The sequence below is a fragment of the Sceloporus occidentalis genome, unplaced genomic scaffold (assembly GCF_023333645.1).
Source record: "Sceloporus occidentalis isolate IW3139 unplaced genomic scaffold, rSceOcc1.0.p SCAF_1, whole genome shotgun sequence".
NCBI lineage: Eukaryota > Metazoa > Chordata > Lepidosauria > Squamata > Phrynosomatidae > Sceloporus > Sceloporus occidentalis.
The window spans coordinates 9,587,754-9,613,404 of NW_028316981.1; the positions used below are offsets into that span (position 1 = coordinate 9,587,754).

The following is a 25,651-nucleotide window of genomic DNA, read 5'->3' on the forward strand; positions in this document are numbered from 1 at the left end:
TGTGTAAAATTAGGACAAGCATTTCTATCAGCCACTAATTTTTTTTAAAAAAAGGAGTGGTAATATATGTCAATAGGAAATATGAGGTACAAGAAATAGACCCTGAAGGACATTATGTTATCCTAGAATTAATACATAAAAGTAAAAAAATTCTAATAGTAGGGGTGTATGGTCCACTAGAGAGCAAAGGCAAATTCTACAAAAAAATTAAAAGAAAAAATAATGAAGTTGGAAACAGAATCAATAATTATGTTAGGAGACTGCAATGGAGTGCTTGACCCAGATTTTCAGAGAAAAAGAAAAAAAGAGCGAGGGAAATTACAAGAACTATTTAATTTGATGGAGGGATTAGCAATAGGAGATGGAAATTGTAAGGATTTTACTTTTTTTTCCGAACCCACATAAATCATGGTCCAGAATTGACATGTTTTTGATTTCATATCATCTTTTTACTTCCTATCTGGAGTGAGTGGGAGGAGCATAACTCAAACTACAGGATGTGGGGGTCTTATCTAATGGGAAATAAGTAAACAAACATAGTGACCTACTGCTTTTAGAAAAGGCACCTTGGCTTTTCACAAGTGAATGACACACACACACAAAGCAAAAACAATTCAATGGAACACCTGCATAGAGAAGTATAGATCAGGAGAAGTCATGATACCATCTTAATCTATTTTGCTCAGTTTTCACTTGATATACTATACAGTTGGACCTCCACATTTGTGGCTTTGACTTTTGCGGATTTGACTATTTGCAGTTTTGATTAATACGCTCTCTCTAGGAATCTCTAGGTCCTCCAAAGCAACTCTGTCAGAAGTTGACCATAGAGTTGTGCTGGAGGACCTAGATGTTCATAGAGACTTCTCCAGGCATTTGTAGGTCTTCCAGCATGATTCTATGATCAAACTCTGGCAGATGTTGACCACAGAGTTGCACTGGAGGACCTGGAGATTCCTAGAAAAGTGTTCTCTAAGGCAAAAAGAACAGTGATTTTTATTTGCATTTTTTCTACATTCACGGGGGTCTTTTAACCCTAACCCCAGCAAATGTGGAGGGACTACTGTATCCAGTTCTGGACACCAGAGTTTAAGAATGGAACTGACAAGCTAGCGAAGACCAGCCAAAATGATAATAGGTCTAGATACCAAGTTGCCACATACAGAAGATGGAGTAAAAGTTCATCTTCTGCTGTCGAGTACAGGATCCAAACCAACAGATTCAAACTGCAGCAAAGATTATTACAACTCAACATTAGGAAATCCAGACTCCATTGGAAAGCTGTCCTTTATTGGAGACTTTAAAACATAATTTATGTGACCACCTTTTAGGGGTGTTTTACTAGTGGTTCTGGCAACAAGTTGGACTGGGTGGCCTTGGGGATGCCTTTGAAATCTAAGTTTCTATGACGGGATCAGAAAGGGATTGGGGTTTGTGAAAGGCTATGGGGAAGGAGAGAGACTTAAGAAACCTAGTGGGTTGAAAGGAAAGAGAAGTGGGGGAGGATATCATGTCATCTCATGATACATCCTAAGTATTATAAATTCAGTTTTGTTATTTTGGTTTCTAGGGAAAGTTCAGGCTTTATTTGCTCTTGGACCCATTTGTGCGCCTGTTATGTTCCACAGACCTGTCCGCCAGCTCCATATTTCAAATGAGTTCATTTCTTCCTATCAGCTTCCTATCATTTACCAGCTTTTACACCCTTATACAGAAATCAGAAACCCTATGGCCTGAATGATCCTGACATTAGTATTCAGTTCTCTATTTTGCTAAGTGTCATCAATCTTTTTCCCCCCTTTCAATTTATAGCAGTCTTATGAATGACAGCTCTGCAACAGACATTTGCAACCTTGTTCGGGTCTTACAAATCGTCGTGGTTTCCTTGAGTCAGTCCGCCTATAATGTGGTTTTCCTCTTTTATTATTGCCTTCAATTTTACATGACTCACTGGAAGAGACAGTAAGGCTCTGTAATTTCATGACATGATATATCTCTACACTAAAGGATCTCATCTAGTTCCTTCATAGATGGCCTTCCATTTTAATCTTCTTCTGCAGTCTCCATTTTGACTGAAGACTATGCCAAGGTATAGAAAAACTTTAATTCCAATGTTTTCCTCATCATCTGGGGGCATTCCCTCAGTCCTCCCACTGTTCCTGGCACATTTGGTGAAGATATAGGAATGCACCTTTTTGCTGGCTGCTCCCAGACTGTGGAATTCTCTCCATGTGAAGTGAGGTTGGCTGTTTCTCCATGTCTTTCCACCAGCAGATGAAGAAATTTCTGTTTACTCAGATCTTTGAGTAACACTTGTCTGATGTCATTATAATCCTATTATAATGATTTCAGACGGTTACACCAGCCTTATAAAATTGTTTTAAATCAATGTTTCTAATACTTTTTTTAAAAAAATGTGTGTTATTGTTTTAATTCCTGTGGTGAATGCTCAAACATTAAAATGCTGTTTTGGATGTTACCCAGCTCCAAACCAGCAAGAGCCCTCCCCAGCCAAAAGGGCCGCAAAGGGAACAAGAAGTGATGCTACATCACTTCTGCTCGCCCAGAATGGCAGCTCAGACAAAATGCTGCAGCTCTCACGAGCTCCAAAGGAGTTGAAAGCCAGGCGGGCAAGCCACATGGGCTCTACAATGTACCCACCCAATTTGAATTGTTACACCTTGGTGTGACTTGCTTGATGATAAGTGAGGCACCACTTCCGAATGAAGCTCTCCCCACACTCCAAACATTTAAATGGCTTCTCTCCCATGTGAGCTGCTTGATGAGAAGTAAGATGCGTTTTTCGAGTGAAACACTTTCCACAATCCAAGCACTGAAATGGCTTCTCCCCTGTGTGGGTTGCTTGATGACGGGTGAGGTGCACCTTCCGAGTGAAACGTTCTCCACATTCTGAGCATTTAAACGGTTTTTCCCCTGTGTGAGTTGCTTGATGACAAGCAAGGTGTGGCTTCTGACTGAAACTTTTCCCACATTCGGAGCACTGAAATGGCCTCTCCCCTGTATGAATTCTTTCATGAGAAGTAAGGTGTGTCTTCTGACCGAAGCTTTTCCCGCACTTCACACACCAAAATGGTTTCTCCCCTGTATGAGTTACTTGATGACGAGAGAGATCTGTCTTCTGAGTGAAGCTCTTCCAACATGTCAAACACTGAAATGGTTTCTCTCCTGTATGAATTCTTTCATGACGAGTGAGGGTTCTCTTCTGACTGAATTTCTTTTCACACATCAAGCATTCAAATGGCTTCTCCCCTGTATGGATTCTTAGATGAGAGGTGAGGTGTACCTTTAGATGGAAGCTCTTTCCACACTCCGGGCACTGAAATAGTTTCTCCCTAAAGTGATTTCTTCGATGGGAAATCAGTCCTTTCCTGTCACTGATGATTTTTCCACGCTCACCACCTTGGAAAAAGATCCCCCCCATGTGAGTTCTTACATGACAGTTAAGATTTGCTTTACAACTGAAGCTTCTCCCACACAGAAGACAAATACATTCCTTTACATTCTGTGTGATATCCTCCACTGAGATTCCACAGATCTCTCCACTTTCAGAAGCTGATGTTTTCCTCCTCTTTCCTTCAGTGCCAGTGTTTCTTCCATTATTTTCCATTTGTTCATCTGTGGCTCTTTCAGGCAACACGCTGTATGGTTCCTCTTCATTCTTACTCAGTTGTCCATCAGCAGCTGGAAGGCAGAAACAGAATTGGTCAGAACCCCAGAACAAAATGGAGGCAGACCTCAGAATGCTTAGACAATCAGCTAGCTGACACTCCTTTGGATCAATGCGAGAAAGCTGTAGGAGGAAGTGAAGGGACTCCAGAGCCTTTCCACTGAGTTCCTCCTTTTCTATAAAAATTGAGAATGCTAAGATTTTGTATCCTGAAAAACTGGTAGTTCTCTCTATTTTCCCCTTCTAACCACCCCACTGATTTTTGTCCCTGTGTGTCACTCCTTTCTTTTACACGCTTCTGAGCAGGAACTGTCTGGACTGTTTCTCATCTTGAATATTAAAAAAACAGTGCTGCTGGGGCATTTTTAGCAAGAATACAAATCATATCTGTTCTTAACAAATCAACTGCAATACCTGCTGCTCTAATAATATTTCTGAATTGTAACTCTATCATCCATATGTAACATAGCTCATGGTGAATGATAATGGAAGTTGCAGTCCAGCAACATCTGGAATGCCACAAATTATCCACTCTCAAAATAACATTTTTAATAGGAATAGTGAATTATATTTTACACCAAGCAGTGTTGAGTCCTAGACTGGGGCACTCCACTATCAAACGCAATAGGCATAGCTGGGATATAGATGTAAATATTGATTGCTCTGAGACTCCACAATAAACTGTTGTTTAGATTACAATTCCAGTCTCTGTGGATTCAATTAGGAACATAAAGAATAATTACTTCGCCTTGTTTGTGAAATGAACGCTTATTCCCTTTGAGCAGCAAAGTTCATACACATGTGAATCACTGAAACACTAGCTGGTTGTACAAAAAGATGCAAAGCCACTCAACAGTCTATACAACAAAACAAAAGACTTCCACTGTTTTGTACAAGAGAACAATTCTGCTTACTTAGCATAGAAAAACGTCCTGTTCACCTACTGAAAGAACCACAGAATAGTATGCTCTCTAGTGGGGCAAAGAGAGTAATTGTGTGGTTCTTCACTTTCATGGGTGAGAATGACACAATTGAGGATTAATATTCAAGCAAGATTTGCATCAGTATATCATGCAATACAGCTCCAGTTCTCCACTGAAGCCAACCCATCCCTTGCTTTCACTTCATTATGCAACTGTCCCCTTCTCTATACAGGACTGGACAAGTGATTCTTTCCATTCCAACTACCCACCTTCCTTCTGGAATATTTTGTCCCTTTGTGCGTCTTTGTGTAGCCATTGGGATAAACTGGACTCTGCACTCCTGTCATCAAAATCTGTCTGCTCTTCAGTAAAGGGTGAGCTCATCCTTTTGCATTTTCATCTGCCCTTAATTTAGTCAATCTATCATTCTTAACAGTGCCTGAGTAGAACTACAGCAGCAATTGGGGGAGGAAAAGCAGACTCTCTCAAGGATGCTTTTGGGGGTCTGCAGATACACACACACAACATAGCCCGTTCTTGGCAGTACATTTGAACCTGATACCATATACCATAATCTTGACCAAGGTCTGTCAGCTTAGGGATACCTGAGAAGAGGCTCAGAAACCTGCCAGGCTGGAAGACAACTCAGCCTTCTGAAATACAGTTCTGAGTGAAAAGGTAATAATCATTTTTGGCACTTATAATCTATGAACCACAAGAAAGAAGTCGACTCACCCATAGAAGACACAAGACCCCAATTCTCTCCCATCACTTCCCAATGCAGGGCCCATTCACTTGGGCCCATTAGGGCCCATTCCTCCTCAGTGAAAAACACAGCCACCTCTTCAAAAGTCACCTGAAGAAAGATACATTATCCATGAGCACAAATAGCTAAAAGTAGTTCAGAAAGAAAACAAAGTCACTTGGGGTTCCCTAACTGCATTTAAATTCTTAAACAGGATATTCACCATAAGGAACTGTAAAGATTACTTTAGGCCCAGGGACACCTTCAGGAGTCAAGGGCCTTCCGGGATCTTGCTCCTTACCTGACTCAGTCTTGTGAGAGGTGCATCAAGAGCACCACTATCAAGAGATGTTGGCTGTGTCAATATTCCATCTCCTGTAAGGCACACAACAGGTAAAAGTGGGACTGAAATTTTTCTGCATTCACGAAAACACATACAATATCATACCAAATACACACAGAGTAAAAAGCAGCAAGAGAATTAATGTAATTCCAAAGTTGGCAGAGGTTCCAAAAAAAGAAAGAAAGAAAGAGTAAGAATATATATTAAGGGAGAACTAAATAGCCCCAGAATATTAACTGACTTAAGAGGGTGAAAAGCTGAAATTTTCTAGTGATGTTGGTACAGACAGAAGACCTAGGAAAGAGTAAAAAATATGGGAAAGTACACATGATGTTGTCTGGATGGATTATTTCCTGATTCATCCTGAGAATCCATAGATTAGGGATGGAAACGAGAACTGCCTTGAGTGCTTCCTTCCTGAACCCATGGACACACACACACAATACTCCAAAGTAGAACAAAAGTAGAATTCATCCTGCCTCATTTTGTTGCTGATCCCTACTAGCTTGTCAAATTTATACCCAAAATTTAAAACCACAAGTGACTCCCAGACTATCTTTCAATACAAATCCACACAAGAAAACAATATCATTGAGGAGTCTTTGGTATGCTTCTGTATGTTAACAGGGCAGAAGGTGTTTTTTCTAGCTGTGGTCTTTTGAGTTACTCTCCTGGTTCCAGGCTCTTCCCCACAGAGGAAGGGGACAGGAGGTGAAGACGGACTCTGGGATTGTCTGGTGACAAGGATATCTACAGAAGCAGCCCTTCCATTAATCTTTCATCCCTTATACACAAGTAGTTTCGGGTTCTGGCCACACAGAATTGTTAAAGTGTGGCAGCTCCCACAGTCTACAAGGTTTAGACATGCTCAAGGGGAGGACCAGCAAACAGTATCCCCTTCATCTTACCCATTGAAGTGGAAGCTTTGTTCCTGTCCAGCATCATCCACTTGGTCTCAGAAGGGCATTTCTCCATGTCAGCCATCTCCATCACAAACAGGTCCTGTCCCAGGAGAAGCTGCAACAAAGATCACAAAGAAAGGGAAGAATTATGAAAGAAATGGAGGAAGACAAAATCCTGGGGAAGCATCCTCTGGATGATTATCAGGAAATAAACTGGCACAGTTTCAAAATACCCATAAAAATAAGTACACCTAGCCCCCAGAAACTACCAGGATAAAACACTCTCACCTGCTGTTTTTCTTCCTCCTGCTTCTCCTGTGCCTGACTCAGGAGGAAACCTTCTGCCAGGGCCACCGCCTGGGAACTGGTCTCTGCTCCACACTCTCGGACCCAGCTCTCCATCTCTGGTGGAAGGATAGCCAAGAATTGTTCCAGGACCACCAGGTCCAGCATTTGAGTCTTTGTGTGCCTTTCTGGTTTCAACCACTGGCGGCAGAAATTGTGGAGTTGGTTGCAAACTTTTCTGGGCCCTTCTGCCTCTTCATAGCAGAACTGTCTGAAAAGCTGGGACTGTAAATCTGAGCTGAGCATATCCTCCCCAAAGTTCTTTGGTATGATTCTTTCCCAGAATGCCCTAGTGTTCTCAACCTGAACAAGAGGAGTGTCTTTTCCTAATTTGGACCCAAAGGACTCCTGCTTGACTGGTGCTCCCATTCAGACTCTATAGAGACAAAGAAGCTTCTCCTGCAAGGCAAAAGATTGGAAGAATTACAGGTGACAGAGAGCACTACAAAAAAAACCAACAAAACCAAATTGTTTGGTGAGAGAGCTATATGAACACTTTCCAGTCCTAGGAAGTTGTTTTATAAATTCAAAATGGCAATTACAGCAGAATGACATCCCTGCAAAGCGAGCAAAATGGCTGAGGTGGAAGCTCTTATACTTCATGTATAGGGAGATGTTTTACAATCCAGTGCAAGTGGCACTGTCTTGAACACAGCTCTGTCTCTAACAGAAGAGCATCTGTGACTTTGCCTCTTAACAACTGGTGCCTGAGGCAACTGCTTTGTTCTGCCTAAAGGTGGTGCTATTCTTTGTGGTTGTTAACTGTTTTCAAACTGACTTCCACTTACGGTGACCCTATGCATGAGAGACTTCCAATGACAGCAATGTCTTTCAGTTCCACCACTCCACAGAGGAGATAAGTGAAGAGATAACAAAGTGGGTAAGGCCACATTCTTCGCCAAAATCTTTGGAGCAATAGCAAGTACATTTCTATGCTTCTTTTCAGTGAATTAGCACTCCCTAAATGAGAGCATAGAAATGTACTTGCTATTGCTCCAAAGATTTTGGCGAAGAATGTGGCCTTACCTACTTTGTTATCTCAACTGCCCCCAACAAGCTGGAGACTCATTTTCCCGACCTCTGAAAGGATGGAAGACTGAGTCAACCTTGGAGCCCCTGGGATCGAACTCACAACCCTGTGACTGGAGTACTCACATTTAACCACTGCACTATCAGGGCTCCTTGCAAAGGCAAGATGGGATCATAATCAACACATGAATAGAGCCAAAAACATGTTCCCTTAGATTCAAGGCCAGGGAGGAGGCCTTACTTGATTTCCCCAGACTTAGAACTGCAGAATCACAGAACTGGAAGAGACCCCAAGGGCCATCCACTGCAACCCCATTCTGACATGCAGGAACTCACAACCAAAGCACTCCTAATAGAAAGCTATCCAGCTTCTGTTTAAAAACCTCCAAAAGAGGAGACTCCATCACTCTCCTCAAAAATGACATTGAGAAACTGGAGCATGTCCAGAGGAGGGCAACTAAAATGGTGAAGGGTCTGGAAACCATGTCCTATGAGGAAAGACTCAGGGAGCTGGGGATGTTCAGCCTGGAGAAGAGAAGATTAAGAGGTGATATGATAGCCCTGTTTAAATATTTGAAGGGATGTCATATTGAGGAGGGAGCAAGATTGGTTTCTGCTGCTCCAGAGACTAGGACCTGGAGCAATGGATGCAAGCTACAGGAAAAGAGATTCCAGCTCAACATTCGGAGGAGCTTCTCCCTGGGAGGATGGTGGGGTGTCCTCCTTTGGAGGCCTTTAAGCAGAGGCAGTATGGCCGTCTGTCAAAGGGGATGCTTTGATTGGGAGTTCCTGCATGGCAGAAGGGGGTTGGGCTGGATGGCCCTTGGGGTCTCTTCCAACTCTATGATTCTATGTTGGTGGTGAGGCATGATGGGAATGGTAGTTCCTCAGGACCCGGAGGGCCATGGCTTCCCTGTGACATAGAGAGACCCCTGTCTGCCCACCCTATTGGCAACCTCCCCTTCCCTTCTCAGTCCGTCGCCATCCCAAAGCAGAGGCTCTGGCCCGGGTTTGTCTCTGAGCGGAGGGCGGAAGAGAGGGGGAACTGACCAGGGAGGGGAAAGGGCTCCTGCTCCTGCTGCCTGCCTTCCGTTCTCTTCCTCCCCACACAAAGGGGCGAACACCTCCTTCTTCCCAGTCCTCCAGGTAGGAAGCAGCCTCAGCAGTGCGTCCTTCCGGTTTCCCCAGAGCTCCCTCACTGCTCCTCTCTAGGAATACTCTCTCTTGTGGCCGGAAGAGGCGGGGCCAAGGCAGATATGACAGCTGGGCTAAGCCTGAGACTCAGTGGCAGCTGTTCCCCGGGAAGGGCGAGTCTGAGGAATGGCGCTCTAGGAATACTCTCTCTTGTGGCCAGAAGAGGCGGGGCCAGGGCCAACAGTGACGTCTGGGTGGGGCATCTAAGGGCCTCTGGACTTCACTTCCCAGAATCCCAGGCTATTGGCCAACATGGCTGAGGTTTCTGGGAGCTGAAGTCTAAAACCTCTTAAAGGGCACAGTATGACGAGAGCAGCTAGGCTCCTAATAGCTCAGAAATGGAAAGAAACTCCCACTCCTTCAGTAGAAGCCTGGCCATTAAAACTATCAGAGGCGGCTGAATTAGCTAAGTTAGCATGTCTTTTGAAGGAAGGAAAAATTCAAGATGTTGCAAACATTTGGGAACAAGGAGCTTAAGTAACACAATACTTAAGTAAGGCACTGGCCCCCATTCTGCACTATTGCACCATGAACTGGGGATAACAACACAATGAGCTGGGTACCAAGTTGGCTCTAAAATGCTGCTGTGCTGCAAACAGCTGGCTTGACTCCTGCATCTGGGGCACAGAGACCTGTTGATGCAATCTCTGCTGCTGTTCATCAAATCATGTAAACAAAGCTTCTGAGACATTGGATCCTACTTGGGGCACCATGCCTGTATTCTTCACCATTGTGGCAGAGCATCCTCCCCTCCTGTGCTGCTGGTGGTATTTATTCAAGGTGTTTATACCCCTGCTCTGGGTTTCTACTACCTGTCCCTGGATCCACAGGGGACATGGCAGAATGGGGTTGGACTGGATGGCCCTTGTGGTCTCTTCCAACTCTATGATACAGCACCCCTACTTGGGGAACAAGTCTTAGCTGTATACAAGTTAGTCCATTTGCCTTAGCCCTCCATGGATCATCTGCTTGGGGCTTACAGCAGTCACACCGCATCTGTACATCGGGATTTGGAATAGAGATCAGTTGCCTGAGCCTCGGCATGCCCAGAAAAAGTTAGAGCCCATACAGACAGGCCAAAATAAAGCTGCTTTGGGTCATTTTGGAAGTATAAATGATGCATGCATCCTAAGAGGCCAGAAGCCGTGCTAAAGCCACGATCCAGCCCTAAGGACTGAAGCATAGCTTTGGCGCAGCTTCCAGACTCTTAGGGCACATGGATCATTTAAACAGCATACCCCCAAAGTGATCTGAAGCAACTTTATTTTGGCCTGTCTGTACAGGCTCATAGTCTTCTTACTCAGCTGTTCCTCCTTCTCCTTCCACCCTCAGTGCATTTTCTTGAAGCTAAAATGACACTTCATAATCATAACAAAAATGAGTTTGAGGCCGTTCCTAGAAAACAGGATTAGGGCCTTAAACCTGGCTTTTAGTTTCTGAATCTGAATATTCAATATTCAACATTAGGAGGAACTTACTGACAGTAAGGGCTGTTGGACAGTGGAACACACTCCTTCAATGAAGAATGGGGGAGTTTCCTTCTTTGGAAGTCTTTAAACAGAGGCTGGATGGCCATGTGTTGGGGTGCTTTGATTGAGAGTTCCTGCATGGCAGGGGTTTGGATTGGATGGCCCTTGGGATCTCCCCAACTCTATGATTCTGTGAGTCTAATATCTTTGGGAAACTGGTAGGGTTAAAATCAATTAACCATTACTTTTAATAAACAGTGAAACAACTACAGGCATACCTGTTAGCAAAGCCTCTGACAAAGAAGCTCCTGCTAACAAAGTCTTTTACACCCAATCAGCCCCTCTTATCCTCTCAGCCCTCTGTCTAGTGGGAAGCTGTTGTTTTTTTAAAGCAGCATTAGCATTAGGAGGATGTTGAAGGAGCACTAGGAAAAAGTTTTGGTGCTGTATTACAGCGGCATATCTGCAGCAAACTCTGCAATAACACTTTAGCTGGGGGAATAGCTCTGTGTGCCTGTCCACAACAGGCAATGGGAACAGCAGCTGGCTCCAGAAACAAGCATGGACAACAAAACAGAGAGAAAGGGAAAAAACAAACAAGCTTTCCTCACAAGTTCCCCTCTAGCATGTTAAAAAGTATAGATCTATAAGTCTGGCCACCAGCAAGGACAGCCTAAGAAAAGTGAAAGCTGGTGTAGAAAAAATGTTTTCTTGAAGAAGCTCTCAGATTGCCTTTAAAAGGTTCAAAATGTTTTTATTTACTCATGCATGGCTTACCTGACCTGATTTTTTTTCATGGGCGTATTGTTAAGTTTTGGATAAAAAGTCCGTAGAAACATGTTGAACTGATTTTTTTATAGTGCAGAGACATATCCCTTCCATGTTTGTTAACCCATCTTCTTCGTTAACTGAGTTATATCTGTATAACATTTTAGATCAGACAAGGCAAGTCATTTGTGAACCTCCAGATATGATTGGGCTACATTTCCCATCAGGCCTTGACAATCTAACCAATTGTGGGGAATCATGTGAATTGCAAGCCAACTAGGACTCTCAGACCTGTTCTTTTTTTCTTTTTTTTTCTTTTTTTTGGGGGGGGGTTTGAACCTTTGAGACCAGGCCATTATTTTGCTTACTCACAGACACATTTTACACACAAAAGAGAGAGAAAATACATAATAATATTGCATTAAATAATAACAGCAACTATCAGCTGAAGCATGTAACAATCTGACTACCATGACAGCATAGTTAAAAAATAAATATTGCAAAATTGAGTAAATAAAAGCACTTATCAAAAATACAGTTAATATATCAAACAAAATAGAAAAATGTAAAAACCTTATTGCATACCTGGGAGTGCTCAACTGCATGGTTTGTTAGGTTTGGGAAGGCTCTTAAATAGTTGTGCTTAGAGAGTGATGGATGCAACGGAGCTATTCCATCCACCCATTCATTGATTCTTCCCAGAGAGCGCCTAAAGAGGACTAGTAGAGTGTATTTATAGCGTTCTGTTACTGATTTGCACTAATAGAGAAGAATGCATTTGTATCCATCTGTGTGAATCCCTTCACCACAGGTCCAACAGTTTGAAAAGCACTCACATCAAACTTGTTATATACTAAGAGGATCCTATGATTATGTGCATCAAAGTAATCGTATTTTTCAAATGCCCATCTGTGATCACAGATGAAAATACCATAATACTGTTACTACTAAGAGGAAAATGGAGCGAGGAGAATTATTACTAAGGGCTAATTATTATTAAATGATTACTAAATTTTTACTAAGGGAAAATAGAACAGATAATGCAGTAGAGAAAATGAAGCAAAGATTGGATAAAGCAGTAGTACAGGAAAACCCGGCTACGCTAACTGCCTTCCAGTCTCCATGGTCAGTGAACTACATACAAGGATATAAAAAGAACTAGAAGAAGTAATCTCAGAACCACAGACAATGGACTTGCTAATGGAACTTCTAAAAAATTCCCACATGGCCAGAAGAAGGAGGGGTCTGCCTACATGAATGTCCCGCCAACAATAACTGAACTGAGAACAGCAACATTTTGACAAAATGCAGGTGTGGAACTAATTTTTTCCCCTACTGTATGATTTTTAACCTATATGACTAATGAAGAAGCCATGTATTGCACCATGTATTTTGTGCATTTTGGTTGGCCAACAAAGATATCACTGTTTTGTGGATTTTGGATGTTATTGTCCTTTGCTGCATGGCCAACATGTATGGATATGTTTTCAAATTAGAACAGTTTTATTTAAGTAAGTATTAACTCAAAGTATTTAACACAACACATGTGTTCATTTTACAGATAAAAAAGTTTGGGAAGAGGAGGTGGTGGGATCAGATCCTCCAAGTCCTGTCTCCCTTGAGCAAATCTTGCAGGGGGCCCAGGGGTCTTGCCCCACCGTTTGAGTACCACTGATTTAAGGTAATGCATGTGAGCAGGGAACATCAGATGCACAGACAGAATCACAGAATCAAAGAGTTAAAGAGACCACAAGGGTCATCCAGTCCAACCCCCTGCCATGCAGGAACTCTACTCAAAGCATACCTGACAGATGGCCATCCAGACTCTGCTTAAAGACCTCCAAGGAGGGAGTCTTCACTATATTCTGAGGGAATGTGTTCCACTGTTGAACAGCCCTTGCTGTCAGGACGTTCCTCCTAATGTTGAGATGGAATCTCGTTTCCTGTAGCTTATATCCATTGTTCCGGGTCCTGTTCTCTGGAGCAGAAAACAAACTTGCACCCTCCTCAATATGATATCCCTTCAAATATTTAAGCAGGGCTATCATATCACCTCTTAACCTTCTCTTCTCCAGGCTAAACAGACCCAGCTCCCTAAGGCGTTCCTCTTAGGACATGGTTTCCAGACCCTTCACCATTTTTAGTCACCCTCCTTTGGATACACTCCAGTTTCTCAACATCCTTTTTGAATTGTGGTGCCAGAACTGGACACAGTATTCCAGGTCAGGCCTAACCAAAGCAGAATATATAAGATGTATGACAACTAGCCAGGCAAAAATGAAGTGAAAAGAATCTAGGTGTCCTGGTAAAATCACAAATTAAGTGAGTCAACAGTATGACACTACTGGCAAAATAAATCCAGTTCAGTTGATGCTGAACTGGTGGTCTAGGATGAAGGAAAGGAACAGTTCCAATCTGCTCTACCAGACCTCACTTTGAAAACTCTGTCCAGTTCTGCACACCACAATTCAAAATAATTATTGACAAGCATGAAGGTGTTCTAAGGAGGGCATCCAAGAGGGTAAAGGTTTTGGAAGTATACTCCTGTGACGAGCAGTTGAAGGAACTGGATGTGTTTAGCCTAAGAAGGGAAGACTGAGAAGTGATATGATAGTCACCTTTAAAGAGCTACAATGGGGAATCTGAACTCATTTTGTGCTGAATCAGAAGAAAGGCTCCAAAAAAGAACTTAAACTCCTACTAAAGAGATTCCAACTAAACATGAGGAAGAATCTACCAATAGTAAGAGCAATTTGATAGTAAAATAGAGTACCTTGGAAGTTGTGGGCTCTCCTTCCCTGGATGTTTTAAACAATATTTCAATGACCACTTCTCAGAGGTACCTTTAGCAGCTGATTCTTGCACTGACAGGAACTAGGTGGCTTTTGAGGTCCTTTCCAATTCTATGATTTTGTGAGAGAGCCAGAGAAGACTAAGGATGTAAGAGGACAGTGGGGAACAATGTGATGGAAGAGAATGCATAAGCCAAGGTGCATGGAAGGAAAAGCATGAGGGGAGAGGATGACAGGAAAAAAATTAATACACAGATGGAGGACTAAAAAAAACCTAACTCATAATGTTATAACTGTAATAAATTAAAACAAAGAAGGATTGCTTGAAGCTAGCAAGGACCTCAGCTTAACTTTAAAAGTGGATGGTTACAATGGACCAGTGGATGGAATTTGTCAGGCAACCTTGCGACTGAAACCACCAACTAGCCTGCAACACAGACAAATACATGGCTTGCATATTGCACAGATTTCAAAAGGGAGAATTAAGGGATTTAAACTGCAGTTACTTATATGCTGTCCAATACATAAAGTGCAAAATATTCTTACATCCAAAATGGGATCAAAATTTTAAGCATACACTTTTCAGGCTATATAATATTATTTCCAATTCATAACTTTCAGAAAACAACACAAAATGTATTATATGATCTAGCATATCACCTTTTCTAAAGATTTCCATATCAGATTTTCAACTTTTTATATTTTTCACATACTAAATATTTTTGCCAAGTAATAGTTTGTGCAATAATTGCTAAGCAAAAATCTGAAATGCCTTTCTATCCTTTACAATAAATATTTGCACTTAATCTTCATTTGATCTATCATTAAGAGATTATTATATTGTTTACAAGAATTCCAATACAGCTGAAGCAAAATGATATTTTATAAGCATTTTCTAACAAAATCCAGGTCTTCCACAAGTTTTGATGTGAAAAACGAGATCTCTTCCTACTACAGCTTTTCTCAAACACTCAGTACATAAATGGTCTCCCTCCCACCCCCTTGTGAATTCTTTAATGAGAAATGAGATCTGTTTTCTTATAGAAGTTTTCTCCACACTTCTTTAAATATAAAGTGGCAATTGTGTGGCCTGCAAGCCACATGTAAGCCATAGAAGAGCCACTGTGGTAGGACCCTGAATATGGTCCTTGCAACCTATTTTACAGCAAAAAAAAAAAAAAAAAAAAAAAAAAGACTTTAAAATGCTTAAATTGCACCTTGTCACCTGAAAACAGCAAAAGACTTCCTCTCACAATGGTTCCAAAGGACACTAAAAGTAATGTCATATCATTCCAATCACGCAAAATGGTAACCACGATCTTCTTATGGTGGAGCCACCTCAGCTTTGTTGTTGCCCACTCCAATTTGAATTGCAACCCTCTTGTATGAGGTGCTTGATAGCAAATGAGGTGTACCTTCTGAATGAATTTCTTTCCCCATTTCAAGCACTGAAATGGTTTCTCTCCTGTGTGAACTGCTTGATGATGAATGAGGTTTATGTTTCAACTGAAACTCTTTCCACACTAAAAAAATTGAAATGATCTCTCCTCGTATGAATTCTCTGATGACAAGTGAGGTGCAGCTTCTGAATGAAGTTCTTTCCACACTCCAAGTATCGAAATGGTTTCTCCCCTATGTTGAGTTGTCTGATGATAAGTGAGATTTGCCTTCTGTCTGAAGCACTTTCCACACTCCATACATTGAAACAGTTTCTCACCTGTGTGAGTTGTTTGATGATAAATGAGGCCTTTCTTGCGACTGAAACTTTTTCCACACTCGGAGCACTGAAATGGTCTCTCCCCAGTATGAACTCTTTCATGACATGCAAGATTCCCCTTCTGACTGAAGCCTTTTCCACACTCCAAGCATTTAAATGGTTTCTCTCCTGTATGAATTGACACATGACGAGCGAGGTCTGTCTTCTGAATGAAGCTCTTCCCACATTCCAAGCATTTAAATGGTTTCTCTCCCATATGACCTTTTGCATGGCGAGTGAGGGTTCTCTTGTGATTAAATCTCTTTTCACACATCAAGCATTTAAATGGCTTCTCCCCTGTATGGATTCTTTCATGAGAGGTAAGATGCAGCTTTTTATGGAAACTCTTTCCACACACCAGGCACTGAAATGGTTTCTCTCTAATGTGATTTTTTTTATGGGAAACCAGGTCCTTCCCATCACCGATGATTCTTCCACACTCGCCATTTTGGAAAGACATCTCCCCTGTGTGTGTTTCCATATGACAATTAAAGCTTGCTTTACAAGTGAAGCATCTCCCACACAGAAGACAAACACATTCCTTTCCATTTTGTGTGACTTCTTCAACTGAGAACTCTCCACTTCCAGAAACTGATGCTTTGCTTCTCCTGTGTTCTTGAGTGTCAATGACACTCCTCTGTCCTTTAGTGTAAATGTTCCTTCCTTGCTCTTCTATCTGTTCATATGTGGCTCTTTCAGGCAACCCCCTGTATGATTTCTCTTTATTCTCAATCAGTTGCCCATCAGCAGCTGGAAAAGAGAGACAGAACTGGTCAGAATCCCAGAGAGAAATGAAGGCAGTCCTCAGAGTATTAACACAGTTGGTTACCTGACATCCATTTGCATCAATGTCTGGAGATTCCTCAGTGAGAACAAGAATCCTATTTTTGTTAATCTGTAATTTTCACAACTATATCTTTGCAAAACTACTACTCTTTCCCTCTGTGAAGCAAAACCAACACACATGAGGCACTGAACCACCAGCTGATTGTTCAAAAAGATCCAAAGTACACAATCACATCTTCTAATCCAAAAATGTCCATACAACAAAGAAGGAATCTTCACTGCTTTGCACAAGTGAAAAAGTCTGCTTCTTTGGCTCAAGCAACAATCCTGTTCTCCTACTAAAAGAACTATAGAATACCATGTTCTTTAATGGAGGAAAGAGAATAACGGGTTCCTCTCCTTCATTGGTGAGAATGACACCATCAAGGATTAATATTCAAGCAAGAATTTGTGTAAGTACAACTAAACACATTGCACAGCTTTTCCCTTCTCTTTACAAGAAGGAATGGACAAGTGATTCCCCCCATTCCCTCCAACTGCCCCCCCTTCTGGAACATTCTAACTTTATGTGTACTTTTGGGCAACAAGAGGAGAAATTGGACTCCACTCTCTTGTAGGAGTGAGCCATTGAAATCTGTCTGTTCTTCAGGGAAGAGTTCCCCCTTTTGTCTTCTTATTTGCCTGCCAGCTAGTCAATCTCTCACCCTTAATGGTTACTGGACAGAACCACAGCAGCAATTGGTGGAGAAAAACCGGGCCTTCGGGGGAATACCTCTGGGGACCCCCAGTTCTCCCCCACAATGGTCCATGCTTAGGAGTACATCCAAACCTAACACCATTTACTGTAGCTTTGACCAAAGTCTGCCAGCTTAAGAATTCCTGAGAAGAGACCCCAGAAACCAGCCAGACTGGAAGACAACTGAGACTTATGAAATAATTCAGATCAAAAAGGTACAGTCGTCCCTCCTTATTCATGGATTTTTTTATCTACGGATTCAACCATCTACAGCTTGAAAATATATTTTTTTAAATCCAAATAGCAAACCTTGATTTTCCATTTTATATAAGGGACACCATTTTGCTATGCCATTATATTTAATGGAACTTGAGCATCCACAGATTTTGTTATCCACGGAGGATCCCGGAACAAAACCCCAGTGGATAACAAGGGCCCACTGTAATACTAATTTTGGCACTTATAACTTATGAAGCATAAGGAAGAAGTAGACTCACCCACAGAGGACACAAGACCCAAATTCTCCCCCATCACTTCCCAGTGCAGGAACCATTGTCTTGGGTCTAGCAGGGCCCACTCTTCCTTAGTGAAAAACACAGCCACCTCCTCAAAGGTCACCTGAAGAAAGACACATTGTTTATGAGCGCAAAAGGCCAAAGGCAATTAGAAAAGAAAACAATTTTGCTTGGGATTCCTTAACTGGATTTAAATCTTTAAACAGTGCATTCACCATAAGCAACTGTAATGAAAGGCCCAGGGACACATTCAGGAGCCAGGGGCACCCAACCCGCCATGGATCTTGCTCCCTACCTGATTCAACCTCACTGAATGGGCATCAAGAGCATCACTATCAAGGGATATTGACCATGGCAATATTCCATCTCCTGCAAGGGACACAACAGGTAAAAGGGGACAGTTACATACAGTTTATTTCTGATTGATGTCTTTCCATACTCACCAAAACATAGACGTTATCATATGAAATACCTACACTACACTCCTGCTTCATTAAGTAGCAGGAGAGGATGGCAGGGATACCAAAATCTTAAAACATGCAAAGAAAGAAAGAAAGAAAGAAAGAAAGAAAGAAAGAAAAGGAACTGAGAATCTGTTCAGGGACAACTGAGTAGTCCCAGAATGTTAACTGATTCAAGATGGGAAGAACCTGAAATAGAAGTTGGTATGGAAGGAAGACCAAGAAAAAGAAAGGAAAAAATGGCTCACTTCCTGATTCACCCTGAGAATCTATATTTAATCCTTACCAGGGAAAGAAGTGATAACTGCTTGGTGTTTGTCTTCCCAAAACATATACATACAAAAACTAAAGAAAAACAAAGACATAGCCATGTTAGTCTGAAATATCAGTATGCAAAGGGATTTTGTAACACCTTTGAGAATGAGCAAAAGACGTAGCAACTACGACTTTTTTCCCCTCGGGGGAGTACATCTACACCGGGGCCCTTAATCTTATTTAACCTTAATTACTTGCTAATTAGCTTACTTGCTGTTCACCGCTATGATCTTTGGAATAGCGGTATATAAATAAAACAAATTATTATTATTATTATTATTATTAATTAATCTGGAGCATTACTCTCATGAACTGCCTCCAGGTTGACACAGGTGAAACATGTCCAGACAGGCAACCAGGCAACACCAAATTGCCTTCATTGGCTTCTCAGTGCTGCTGATGCTGTGGCCTCACCAACCAAATAGCAAGTGCCTGGCTGTTGCTTCTCCTGAGGTCAGAACGGGGCACCTGTGTGATCAGTGAAGAAAGGGTAAAGCAACCCCATCCATGTTGATCACATACTGGGGAGCTCTGTTTTCAGTAGAAACAATGGCAACAACCAGGCTCTCTCAGGGAGCTGCTTGGCTGGCAAGGCCACAATGGAAGTGATGGCACCGAGACAAGCCAGTAGGAACCATGAGATGAGTGTATACATGCATGGACGACTGGATCACTCTGGATCCAGCCCAATTCAGCTGTCCTCACATCCAGCACAAATGGATTCACTCCAGAGTTTCCTGTTAAACCAGATTAACACTTTAAAGAAAAAGTTTCACTGTATACGTCATGAGGACTCATAGTACCAGATACAAGGTGAATCCAGGGGTTTTGACCTGTATAGACAAGCCCCCAGTTAGTCTCAAAGGTACTACAAGATCCCTTTGCATATTAAAGAAAATCAAGTCTGCCAAAGCACCCAATGAGGACTGGAGATGCTCAGTGGGGAAGGAATATGGACTGAGTCAGAGGTGACGGTGATGTTGGGGGAGAGAAGACCACAGAAGCAAATTGTGGGAAAGTTGAACACTGATTCTCCATATTGTGCTTACACTCTCATCCTGTCACAAATCCTTGCTGGCTTGCCATATTTACATCTCTAATTAAATCAAGATTGGCTCTTACAGCAGTTTTCACTTCAAACCCACATAAGAGACTAACATTATTAAGGGTTCCTCGCTACTCCTATAGTCCACAAAAGTTGGGGCATATTCAAGAAGAGGGCCAAGAAGAGACTTATCCCTTTCATCCTTACCTACTACACTGGAATCTCTGTCCCTGCCCAGCATTATCTGCTTGGTCTCAGAAGGGCACATCTCCATGTCAGCCGCCTCCACCACAAACAACTCCTGTACCAGAAGAAGCAGAAAGGATGACAAAAGACAGAGGAGGATTACAAAAAGAACAGAAGAGCACAAAACCTGGCTGGACAATCCCCACTTTGGGTTATAATCAGAAAATAACTTCTGTACATAGTAGTTTGAAAACAGACTCAAAAGGAAATATTCCCACTCCTTTGAAACAATGAGAAAGCATTCCCACCTGCTGTTTTTCTTTCTTCTGCTTCTCCTCTGCCTGGCTCAGGAGAAAACCCTCTGCCAGGGCCACCGCCTGGGAACTGTTCTCCGCTCCACACTCTCGGACCCAGCTCTCCATCTCTGGGGGAAGAATAGCCAAGAATTGTTCCAGGATCACCAGGTCCATCATCTGAGCCGTCGTGTGCGCTTCTGGCTTCAGCCATCGGCGGCAGAGATTGTGGAGTTGGCTGCAAACCTTTCTGGGCCCGTTGGCCTCCTTGTAGCGGAATTGTCTGAAGCGCTGGCACTGTAAATCTGAGTTGAGCATATCCTCTCCCAGGCACTTCTATGTGGTTCTTTCCCAGAATGGTCCACTGCCCTCAGCTTGAACAAGAGGAAGACTTTTTCTTAATTTGGGCCCAGAGGAGTCCTGCTTGACTGACGCTCCCATTCAGATTCCAGATACACTAAGAAGCGTTTTCTCTTTTGCCAGGAAAGGCAAAAGACTGGAAGAATTACAGAATAATGACTGCCCTACAACGCGAAGAAGATATTTGTTATGGGAGCTCTTACAAACCATTTCATGTACTATGGACATATTTTACAATTCGGTGCAAGGTGGTGCTGTCTTGAACACAGCTCTCTTCTTCAAAAGAAGGGAAGAGCATCTGGGAAGAGCATCTTTGGCTCCAAGCAACTGAGGCAGCTGCTTCACTCTACCCAAGGGTGGTGATATCCCTGCCTATGTTTAAAACTTCATCAATAGCATCATCGCCAAGAGCCAGTGTCGCATAGTGGTTTGAGTGTTGGACTATGACTCTGGAGACAAGGGTTCAATTCCCTGCTCAACCATGAAACCTACTGGGTGACTTTGGGCAAGTCATATTCTCTGCGCCTCAGAAATTGTATTTCAGGTTATGAAGCCTTAGAACCCCCAGTTTTTGCATGAGGAGGAAAGCTTATGGTACACCTTATGTATTCTTGTTATTATTGGAGGGGTACAGACTGCCAGAAAGAGGCACCTCCCCGGTGCCTCTTTGACCACAGGAGTGCTCCAGCAACCAAAAATTGTGCGTCGCTTCTGCGGAGCAAAAAAGGAGCACCCTGTCTGGAAGCGGCACAGCTGTGACGTCACCGTTACACACCCTGTCTGGTGGGCGCACCGCAGCTGTGGCACCCTCGTCATGTGCGAGGGTTGCTGGGCATGTGGGTGCAAAGGCCCGTCTGTTCCGGGCCATTATTATTTTATTATATCCTGCTTTTCTCCCAACATAGGGACTCAAAGCAGCTAATAACAAATTTAAAAACAATACAATTTAAAAAGAATACAATTTAAAAAGAATACAAACTTTAAAAGTATAAATATAAAATTTAAAAAACAGTTAAACAGTTTCAAAAGGTAAAACAGTTATGAATTAAAATATAAAATATTAAAAATATAAGCCTTAAAATGTATAATGCACAATACTTAAATCCCAGCCCTTAGCAGCTTGAAAAGGCCTGATGGCATAAGAATATCTTTACCTGCCACCAAAAGGATAGCAGGAATGGAACCATCCTGGCCTCTCCAGGGAGGGAGCTCCAAAGCTTGGGAGCAGCCACAGAGAAGGCCATCCCTCTTGTTCCCACCAGATGCACTTGAGAGGGTAGTAGGTCAGAGAGAAGGGCCTCTCTGAGTGATCTCAACACCCTAGTGGGCTCATAAAGGGAGATATAGTCCTTCAAATAACTTGGACCCAAGCCGTACAGTCTCAAAGGTGCTACAAGACTCCATGGCAATGTGTTGTTGTATGCCTGTCAGAACCAATGCACTATCTCAATAATAACAGTTATAATAATAATAAAAAAATTATTTGTATCCCGTCTCCCCAAGCAAGTCGAGGCGGCTAACAATAATAAAACACCCTTAAAACATAATAAAATAGTTATCATTATTATAACTCAACCCTCCCAAACCCACCCATCCACAAAAAAATACAATTAAATATTAAACATTATTTAATATTGTTAAATAGTCTTAGTGAAGAGAAAACAAAAGACTTTTATTGCAGACATCAGAAACAGATGCCATCAGTAGTGTGTTTAGATCAGATCTAACAGGTCTCATACCATATACTACCATATACTAAAAGCACAAAAATCTATAAACTCCACTCCTCCTACTTGGCGAGCAAACTTTATTCCCACAGCTAAACCTCACAGTTTCTCCTCTCTCCCCTCTGCCCACTTACACGCCTTTCTCAAATATCAAAGCTCTACAGCCTGACAGAAAAAAATCCTTCAGTAGCAGACTCCATTAGCAAGCAGATTAACCCTTGATGGCACAATGCCCCAGCACTTTCACTAAACTACATCATACCCACCCTCCCCAGTAAAACCAAACCCTCCCCTTTGCAAGCCACCCATACATTATGGCAGACTTTGCTACAGATTCTGACAGCATCTTCAACTTGTTTCTGACTTATGGGGACCCTAAAGCAGACCTATCATGGGAGTTTCTGAGGCTGAGAGTGTGTGACTCAACCAAAGCAAGGAATTGAACTCCTTAGCCAAGCGAGGAATTGAACTCTGATCTCCAGAGTCCTAGTCCAACACTCAAACCATATGGTTTGGCTGGCCCTTTGCAATAAAGAGGATGTAAGAGGCCATTCACAAGTTCAACCTCGAGAATGAAGAAATAGAAATAGTAAAAGAATTCCCATACTTAGGATCAAACATTGATAGAAATGGGGGCTGCAGTCAGGAAATCAGAAGAAGGTTAAGAATGAGGAGAGCGGCAATGAAAGACCTAGAAAAGATTCTAAAATGTAAAGATATTCAACTCAGCACAAAAGTTAGAGTCATACAAGCCATCATATTCCCCATTACCAGGTATGGATCTGAGAGCTGGTCTGTTAAGAAAGAGGACAGGCAGAAAATCAATTCATTTGAGATGTGGTGCTGGAGAAAAGTGCTGAAGATACCATGGACAGCCAAAAGGACGAAACAAATGGGTCCTAGAGCAGATCAAAATGGAAATCTCCCCGGAACCCAAGATGACCAAACTGAGGCTGTCGTACTTTGGACACTTCATGAGAAGGCAGGACTCATTGGAAAAGACAATAGGATAGTAGAATCATAGAGTTGGAAGAGACCCCAAGGGCCATCCAGTCCAGCCCCATTCTGCCATGCAGGAACTCTCAATCAAAGCACCCTCTTTGACAGATGGCCATCCAGACTCTGCTTGAAGACCTCCAAGGAGGGAGACTCCACTACACTCCGAGGAAGGAGTGTCTTCCACTGTCCAACAGCCCTGACTGTCAGGAAGTCCTTCCTAATGTTGAGCTGGAATCTCTTTTCCTGGAGCTTGACTCCATTGCTCTGTGTCTTAATCTCTAGAGCTGCAAAAAACAAGCTTGCTCCATCCTCAACATGACACCCTTCAATAACGCTGGGAAAGGAGGAACCTCCTGACGGTCAGGGCTGTCGGACAGTGGAAGACACTCCTTCCTCCCTCGGAGTGCAGTGGAGTCTCCTTCCTTGGAGGTCTTTAAGCAGAGGCTGGATGGCCATCTGTCAAACGGGGTGCTCTGACTGTGAGTTCCTGCATGGCAGAAGGGGGTTGCACTGGATAGCCATTCTATGATCCTATGAAACTCAGTGGCGAAAAGCCAGAATAGGATCATAGGGGCTGCAAAGAAACTGCCTAAAGAGTCCTGGGGTGGGGTGGCCTAGAGCTCCCTTTCAACCCCAGTGCTGGCTCCATTCCCCTTCCATTAGCCTCCCAGCCTAACCTCTTCCCCTCCAGACAAAAGCAAAGAAGGGGAGGCAAGGCCGACTGACCAGAGCCCTCCAGCTGGGAAGGACCAAGGCTCCACTCGTTCTTCAGGGTGGCTCAGTTCCCAGCTCCTGCTTCCGGACTCCCTGCTGGGGCCGCTCTAGGAATATTAGTGAGCATGCGCATAGGCATTCCCGGAAGGGGCGGGGCCAAGGTAACAAGAGTGACAGGCAGAGGGTGGGTCAGCTCCCACCTCCATCTTCAGATCAGAATCCTCCAACAGGGAGTCAGGTCCGAAACACGCTGCAGAAATCGCTTTAACTGCCCTGCCTCAGTGCTAGGGAATTCTGGGAATTGTGGTTTGTTGTGGCACCAGAGCTCTCTCTGACAGAGAAGGCTCAATGTCTCACAGAACTACAGCTTCCTGAGTTCCCTAGCATTGAACCAGGGCAATTAAAGCGGTCTCAAACTGGATTATTTCTCCTGTGTGTTTTGGAGCTCAGAGTCCCTTTGTTGCAGGGCTTCGCTAACTTTAGGCCTCTGGAGTTCAGCTCCCAGAATTGTTGGGTGAGGCTTCTAGGAGTTGAAGTCCCCCCTCCCAAAAAAACACCTGGAAGACCAAAGTTTGGGAAACCACTGGTAGAGTTGGAGACACATCAGGCTATCAGTAAATAAAATAATAACAACAACAACAACAACAACGTCTGCTTGACAGCTCTTCTTCCAGGTTCTCTGCAGTGCCGCTCTAGGAATATCCACATGCAAGTGCACACTGGTCTTTCTTGCGAAGTCAGGGTCCCAATAGTCATAGAATCATAGAGTTGGAAGAGACCCCAAGGGCCATTCAGTTCAACCCTATTCTGCCATGCAGGAACTCTCAATCAAAGCATCCCTGACAGATGGCCATTCAGCCTCTGCTTAAAGATCTGCAAGGAAGGAGACTCCCAATATTATATCTCCCACTGTCAAACAGCCCTTACTGGCAGGAAGTTCCTCCTGATGTTGAGGTGGAACCTAGATCCCTTTCACGCGTAAGTCTCATTGACCAGGTGTTCCCTATCCTATATCTGTGCATTTCATTTTTCCGCCTCTCAGTGCAGTACTTTACGACGTTGAATGATTTCATGGCCGGCATCCATCTTTTTTTGTGGGTTTCTCTCATGTTCTAGAAGAGTTTCTTCCTGACGTTTAGCCACAGATGCCAGCCACAGATGCTGGCGAAACGTCAGGGAGAAACTCTTCTGGAACATGGCCACATAGCCCCAAAAACCCACAAAAAACTATGCAGTACTTTACATTTCTCCCTGTTGAATTTCATTTTGTTAGCTTTGGCCCAGCTTTCTAGTCTATTCAGGTCATTTTGAATCTTGATCCTGTCCAATGGGGTATTAGCTATTCCCCCTAATTTGGTGTCATCTGCAAATTTGATAAGTATGCTCCCAATTCTGTCATCCAGGTCATTGATAAAGATGTTGAATAGCACTGGGCCCAGGACAGAGCCCTGTGGGACCCCACTGGTCACTTCTCTCCTGGATGAAAGGGAAAGGCAGGAAATAAGTAAACAAGAACAAGACCATCCGCAAAGTTTGGGAGCCACTGCTATCTTGGGAGAA

The 25,651-nt window shown here is 42.9% G+C and overlaps 2 protein-coding genes across 2 annotated transcripts; both read right to left on the reverse strand.

Moving 5' to 3' along the window:
- Window positions 1-382: 382 nt before the first annotated feature.
- Window positions 383-9,110, reverse strand: LOC149320653 (uncharacterized). Its single transcript, XM_089504950.1, has 6 exons — window positions 9,026-9,110; window positions 6,890-7,345; window positions 6,608-6,716; window positions 5,658-5,731; window positions 5,347-5,467; window positions 383-3,702 (listed from the first exon to the last, which is right to left on the reverse strand). Exons 2-6 carry the CDS (start codon window positions 7,313-7,315, stop codon window positions 2,675-2,677), a joined length of 1,758 nt encoding a protein of 585 aa, XP_089361076.1. The 5' UTR covers window positions 7,316-7,345; window positions 9,026-9,110; the 3' UTR covers window positions 383-2,674.
- A 6,450-nt stretch (window positions 9,111-15,560) lies between these two features.
- Window positions 15,561-24,186, reverse strand: LOC149320654 (zinc finger protein 202-like). The gene is made up of 6 exons (XM_089505201.1): window positions 24,104-24,186; window positions 20,307-20,815; window positions 20,020-20,113; window positions 18,287-18,360; window positions 17,974-18,094; window positions 15,561-16,704 (listed from the first exon to the last, which is right to left on the reverse strand). The coding sequence occupies exons 2-6, from the start codon at window positions 20,607-20,609 to the stop codon at window positions 15,722-15,724; spliced, it is 1,575 nt and encodes a 524-aa protein (XP_089361327.1). The 5' UTR covers window positions 20,610-20,815; window positions 24,104-24,186; the 3' UTR covers window positions 15,561-15,721.
- Between the last annotated feature and the right edge of the window lie 1,465 nt (window positions 24,187-25,651).